Here is a 6965-nt window from a genome sequence, read left to right on the forward strand (position 1 = left end):
TGCTCAGAACTGAAGCTGCCGACACAGACATCAAAAAAAAAAAAAAAAAAAACCCAAAAAAAACAAAACAAAACAACAACAACAAAACGGACTGATCTATGTAATTGAAGAACTATTTTAGGTTGGCAGCTATAAAGATGGCTCAGTGGTTAAGTAAAAGCAGTTGATGCTTTTTTAGGACTCAAGTTAGTTCACTGCACCTGTATCTTACAGCTCAAAACCAATTATATCTCCAACTATAAGGGAGATCTGGTACCCCCTTCTGGCCTCCATAAATACCCACATATGTGGCATACACATGTAAAGATAAAATTAACTATTTTAGGGATGAACCAAGTTTGATACTACAGCATATGAACTTCTATTTAGTACACTAAAAACTCTTAAATCAAACAAAAAGAACCTCTGTGTTTTAAAAAGATACTCAATTTTACTACACACTTGCCTCTGACCAGCAGTGATTGTCACATTCTCCGCAGGCAGAGGTACTGAAGACACATTAGAGGCAGTAAAGATCTTGGTTTCAGAAAGCTGGAAAGAGAATAATCAGTTACTTCTGGTGTAAGAAAGGTTAAAGGCAGAAATTTGCCACAGGTAATGTAAATTCAACACCAAGAAAAAGGGAAAAACTGTACGAAAAGACTATCTACCCTAAGGAATCCTGAATGAAGTGATATCAAGTCTACTTGACAGCTTTATCCAAGCGAAGACCAGAATAAAGAAATGCAATTAAGACATAGTCACATCATACACATACTCAACTCACAGGAAGGATCTCTGTGCTAGTAAAACATATTGAGAAAATTTCTTTTTATTTTTTTCATTACAAATCCCAATTCCTACCTCTACCCAAAGGACATTTATCTTCCACCTTTTTCTCTCTCTCATTAAAAGGAAAAGTATGACCAAGACGAAGAAAGAAATAAGATTAATTGCTGGCTATTAAGAGTTCAGGTCCAAGTGTTGGTCAAGAAATATCTTTTCAGGAATTTTAACTATATTCAACTTTTGCATTGACTATATTAGACTTATGAGGACTATAACTAGGTAATCAATTACAGGGGCTAACTCTTCCTCCTAAGAGTTGACTTAGGTTTATTTGGATTCCTGATTTTAAATCTCTAATAAACAGAAAACTCACTGTTTCCCAAATATAACTCTTACTAACATCACCAAATTTTAGAAAATAGAACTTGTTCATATTCACAGAGCAGATTAGCACAGCTATAAAGACAGGTAGATCTCTGTGAGTTCTGGGAGAGCCTGGTTTACAGTGAAGGTCTGCCTTAAAAAAAATAACAAAAAAAAAAAAATATATATATATATCCATCCATCCATCCAGGCAGAGGTGGCACACGCCTTTAATCCAAGCACTTGGGAGGCAGAAGTAGGTGGATCTCCGAGTCTCTGAGTTCAAGGCCAGCCATGGCTACACAGAGAAACCTTGACTCGAAAAAACAAAAATAAAAACAAAAAAGAAAAATCATTAACCTTTGATGCTGTTAACACTGGAATTTTTAGGAACCTAAGACTGACAATCAAAATAATCTGACAAAGCTACCTTACCTACCAATATAAAGGGAAGCAGATTTAAAATATTAAAATAAGTTTATCCATAATCACTGAAAACAATTTCCAAGTAAAAGTTTGACTGTGACCAGAAAACATAAAATTCGTTTACTTAGGTAACACTAATGAAAATTCTTTACAAACCAATCATCTGCGAGTTTTCCAAGTTGAGTCAAGCTGGCAAAAAGTTAACTGGATAGTCATTTCAATCGCAGAATTAGAGTCTCATGGTCAATGAACAGACTGAATGCTTGAGGCTTAGATAACATAAATCTCTATTTGTTGCCAATTCATTATAGGACTTAATAACAGATAATACAACTTCAAGTAGGTTGTATGCCATCAGCAGCTGTTACTCAATGTACTACCCCTACTATCTGCCTAACTAAAAACAATTTTTTGCAGTGATGGGATTTGAATGCAAGATTTCACACATACTAGTCAAGCATCCTACCACTTAGCTTGTTCCCAGTCCTAATTCCATTGTTGGTACCCTACCCAACCACTCTATCTTCCTGGGTCAATCTGAGAATCAGGTATTGGACTTACACACCTGAACTTGCCCTTTCCATAGTGTGGTTCCAGAGTCCTGTCCATGCCCAGTCTCCTTCATATAACATATGTGAAATGTTCTGGCTCAGAACACTATTTTGGATGTAAAAGTTTTAGGTCAGAATCTTAGAAGTGCATTTTACAAAGTAGAATCACATCCATTTTCTATCCCTAAACATGACTTAGGGATAGAACATATTAGGTAAGGCACAGACCAGGAATACCTACATCTTCATTCCAATCTTCAGTTCCCCACTCTTCTGTTGCAGTTCTCCATGCACCTAGGAATTTAAAAAAAAAAAAAAAAGGCAAAATAAATTTAAGTGTCATTATAAAACATGTTCAGACAACACTACTATATTAACATTTTGACAAACAATAGTATGATTAGAATTTAGTAATCAGAAAGAATTTGTTGACTTCAGAAGTAGGGAAAGACTACATAGAAACACCAAAGTAAAAAGGGCTTTAATAAGATTATGATGATTATTTCATAGCCACTTTCAGTTGGGTTACAAAGCTGCAACAGGAGTTGAAGAAACAGATAAAAGAGCATACTATAAATACACATTCATACATACACACATCTAAGACCCTTTCCTACCTCCATCCCACAAGATTCAGCATGCCATGCAGTATCTTTAAGGACCTCAGCTTTGTCTTAGTGGCCATTTAATGAGATGGTTGCAACTAATCCAAACCAGAACATGCAAGCTACATCTATTTATTTTGTATAAAACAAACAAATAACAACAAAAACCAAGGTAATCTGAAGAGAAATAATACCAATGGTAGAGAACTATAAAAGGTTGACATACATGTAGTGAAAGGGGAATGAGTAGGTTTGAAAGCTGAACATAAGACACACAAAAAGACCTATCTGCTACTAGAAATGAACAACAACAGCTCAATCATCACAAGTCAAGTTCTTAAGCCATATTACTGGTTTAAACCAGATAACTCTAGGGAACTCTACATAGACTTGCTTCTTTGGGAGATACAAGACAAAATTAAATCAAACATGTACATCAGTTACTGTTCTAATCCTACTTGTAGAGACTATAGAATTTGACGTGCCAAGGTCATTGTACATTTTCCTCTTATTTTAAGCTGAAAGTGTACACTGAAAATTTCTATGTATAATCAACCCATTTCTGTATACTTTACCTGGCACCTTTGTTGTGTTTTGGTGTGTGTGTATGCATTGTGTCTGTGTTCACAAGTGTAAACACGTTTGTGCTGGTAGGTGTTCAGATGAATGTGGAAGCTAAAAGTTGATTTCAGGTATCTTTCCCTATCACTTTGTTTTACTAAGGCAGGGTTTCTAGCTCAACCAGAAACTGAGCATGTTGGGTAGTCCAGCTTAAGCTTGCACTGGGGATCCCACCTCCTCCTCTCAAGTTCTGGGTTATATGCAGGCCTCTACATCTGCCTGATTTTTACGTGGGTGCTGGGGATCCAAATGCCAGTTCTCATGTTTGAAAAGCAAGAGCGTTATACATTCTCTAACACTCCTTATCCTCAGAATTTTTGTCTCACATATAATCTGAGAAAAAAATATGACATCTTTGAAAAATAGGATTCTTCCCTTCTACTAAAAGACTAATGTAAGAATATATCTGTACCAGAAACTAGAACTTACTTTTTTTTTTAAACTCTAGAAATCAAAATATATAGAGTAAGTCTTGAAGCCTATCTAAAGAAAGTTTCTACAAGAACTAGCAAGTAATTGCTAGACTTGATGGCAAATTCCTTTAACATCACAAGTCAGGAGGTTGAGAATCTTTTTAAGTTCTAGGGCAGTCTATTCTACATAGCAAATTCCAGGCCAGCCCACGCTGCACAGTAAGACCCTGTCTCAATAAAATAAAAAATTTCAAGCTAAAAATAAGAAATATTTAACAAATAGTTGAGTATGCCTCCTCCCAGTACACGGACGGTGACGCAAGAACATCCAAAACTGGAGAGTATGAGGCAAGGAAAGATGATAAAGTCTTTCTATGCAAGCATGAGAACCTGAGTTCAATTCTCAACAACCACATAGAAGTTGGGTACAGGGTTGGCATTTGGCTCAATGGGAGCATGATTTGCTTAACATCACAAAAACAAAACCAAGCATGAGACTAATGCTGTAGCAGGGAGGCAAAAAAAAATTACTAGAGCTTGCTGGACAGCGACAGAATGAAGAAGAACCCAACAGTGACCTCCGGGCTTCATGTGCACATGTTTATGCAGACAGACAAAAATGTGTATACACACAAGTTTTGAGATCAATCTGGTAGTAAAATTCCACCTTATTAAGGGGGGAAAAAAGGAAAAAAATAATGACACCGGAGGAAAAAAAAAAACTAAAAATTTCAAAGCACTTAATAATCTTCTACAGAGAAATACAAATCACAAATCATATCCTCTCACTCGGGGGTTCTTTTCTTTCTCCTCACTGACACCTGTGCTAACCCAAAGGAGTTAGCACTTAACGTAATCCTGACTAAAAAGTTGCCTAAACTAGATGATTTGTGCAAGAATTTTCTTTCTACACTCTGGTTAATTGATGTGATAGGAAACATACAAAAACTAGTGCCTGATGCTTTCTTGTACTGGAAGTATGATCATGGATAAGGAAGCCAGGAACAGCAAGAAGAAATGTTCTACAAAGATTCAAGTTTGCATTCTCACAGCACAAAGCTCGGGCAATGTAAATGTCAAACATTTACAAAACAAATATATTTTGGGGAGGAAAAAGTGGGCACAGAAAATGGAAGAAAAAGGCAGAAAGAAAAAAAAGCAGAAAGACAGAAAAATGACATATCCACAGATATTTCAGTTCATAAAAATCTATAAAAATATCCGGGGCAATTAGGCGCCTGGATGTATCATACCAGGAGCAGTCTCAAATTTTCGGGGATAATTTGACCCCTCAACCCCAATGAAATCAAGTCCTGAAACAAAAAAGAAAAGAAAAGAAAAACAACCAGTGAAATTTTGCTTGTGAATGAGAACATCTGCCCCCAATACATAATTCCCATTGTACCTGTGGATATTTTAAGGGTAGATTTGAACTATTTCTTAAATTAAAAAAGGAATTCGAAGTTTGTTCTATGAAAACATAAAAGAGATCATGCATAAAGGTATGTCACATCATGAAGTTGACAAAAGGAGCTTACGAAGCCACCACAAGTTCTTTGCACCAAGATGACAGTGGCATCACCGATCATTTCATTCTAGCCACACATAATTGATTTATGACTCCAGACTTCAAAAATCTGATCTTTTCTAATCATTACAACAGTCCTTGTTTACTAACCAGATTCTTAGTTAAAGATAGCTATGGATAATGACTGGGAATCATTTCTTCCTCACCCCTGTCCCTGATACATACACACACACACACACACACACACACCTCTCTAAGTTTTCTATTCTAAACTAAAAGACAGTCACTTCATTTCCAGTATCTCTTCTTCCCAAGATTAAAAAGCTAAATATTCAAGAATACACTATAACTAAAAACGAGTAATGTTTTATTCTATTGAGACAGCTACCAGTGCCTCTACAAAACTAATAAATGAATAAAGAACAATTCTAAAGTCTATACAATGTATTAAGTGAAAACATCATTTTATAGCCAATTGATAGGTAAGATGACCACAATTTTTCAGTACCTCAACTTTGCCTTCACCCATGGTAAATATTAAAACTTTTTAAAAGTCTGGAAGATGCCTCCACGACTAAGAACATTGGCCTCTTCCAGAGGAACAAGTTTCAATTTCCAGCACCCACATAGCAGTAAATAACTATCCAATCTCCAGTTCTAAGAGATCTAACTAACACCATTTTCTGGACTCTACAGGCAAAAAACACACATACTGTATACAGACATACATACAAACAAAACACTCAAAACATTTATATATTTATATATGTATATGCATATATGTATGTGTGTATACACATATATACACACACGGTAAAATTTTAAAATTTTAATGGTAACATGTCAACAAATAAATTTCAGGCCCCTGTTAAACCGAGACCTCTTTTTTTTTTCCTTTTTGAGACAGGGTTTCTCTACGTAGCTCTGGCTGTCCTGGAACTCAATTTGTAGACCAGGCTAGCCTCGGACTCAAGAGATCTACCTGCCTCTTCCTCCCAAATGCTAGGACTAATGGCGTGTGCCACCATCAATCACATGGCCGGACCTTTTTATAAACAGGAAAAAAACAAGTTCTCATGCGTCAGCTCAGACAGAAAAAGTTAGATGACATTAAAAAAAGAGAAGGCACTCTAGAGGCCAAGGACAATGCTCTTGTTGAGCATGCACACTCCCCTGGTTCGATCCCCAGCACCATGAAGATATCAAACAAAACAAAAGCTAAGACATGCTTAAAGATTCTGGAGCTGCTCTCATTAAACAGCACATTGTCTTTTGCCATCGAACATAACTTGGTGTATCCCATAAGATTAAACATATCATTAAATATTTACATGATACCTAGATGAGGTACAAAAGTCAGCCAGAAAATGTGGTTTTATTCAAATTCTATAAATACTCTAACAAGTGACCACTTAATGGAAAACTAGAAGTACTCTTCTTGATATGATACTAAGATACATCAAAAAATGAAAATTTTTTTTTTTTAAAAAAAGGACATTCCAAACTGGATATTGTGGTACACACTTTTAATCCTAGCACTCTGGAGGCATTTGTTCAACTATGTTCATAGCAGCATTATTTGTAATAGCCAGAACCTGGAAACAACCTAGATATCCTTCAATGGAAGAATGGATGAAGAAAGTGTGGAATATATACACATTAGAGTACTACTCAGCGGTAAAAAACAATG

The 6965-nt window shown here is 35.9% G+C and overlaps 1 protein-coding gene across 22 annotated transcripts in view; it reads right to left on the minus strand.

Annotated features, from left to right (window-relative positions):
* Positions 1-6965, minus strand: part of Ubap2l (ubiquitin associated protein 2 like) — a 58404-nt gene that overhangs the window by 30483 nt on the left and 20956 nt on the right. For 13 of the 22 annotated variants that reach the window (XM_026789243.1, XM_026789237.1, XM_026789241.1 and 10 more), the window contains 3 exons: positions 5001-5060; positions 2350-2402; positions 446-531 (listed from right to left, as the gene is read on the minus strand). In XM_026789243.1, the coding sequence (XP_026645044.1) occupies positions 446-531; positions 2350-2402; positions 5001-5060 (199 nt within the window). The remainder of the gene's footprint in view (positions 1-445; positions 532-2349; positions 2403-5000; positions 5061-6965) is intronic. The other 9 variants (XM_026789248.1, XM_026789247.1, XM_026789246.1 and 6 more) reach the window with 1 other exon arrangement.

The sequence above is a fragment of the Microtus ochrogaster genome, unplaced genomic scaffold, assembly GCF_000317375.1.
Source record: "Microtus ochrogaster isolate Prairie Vole_2 unplaced genomic scaffold, MicOch1.0 UNK16, whole genome shotgun sequence".
Taxonomy (NCBI): domain Eukaryota; kingdom Metazoa; phylum Chordata; class Mammalia; order Rodentia; family Cricetidae; genus Microtus; species Microtus ochrogaster.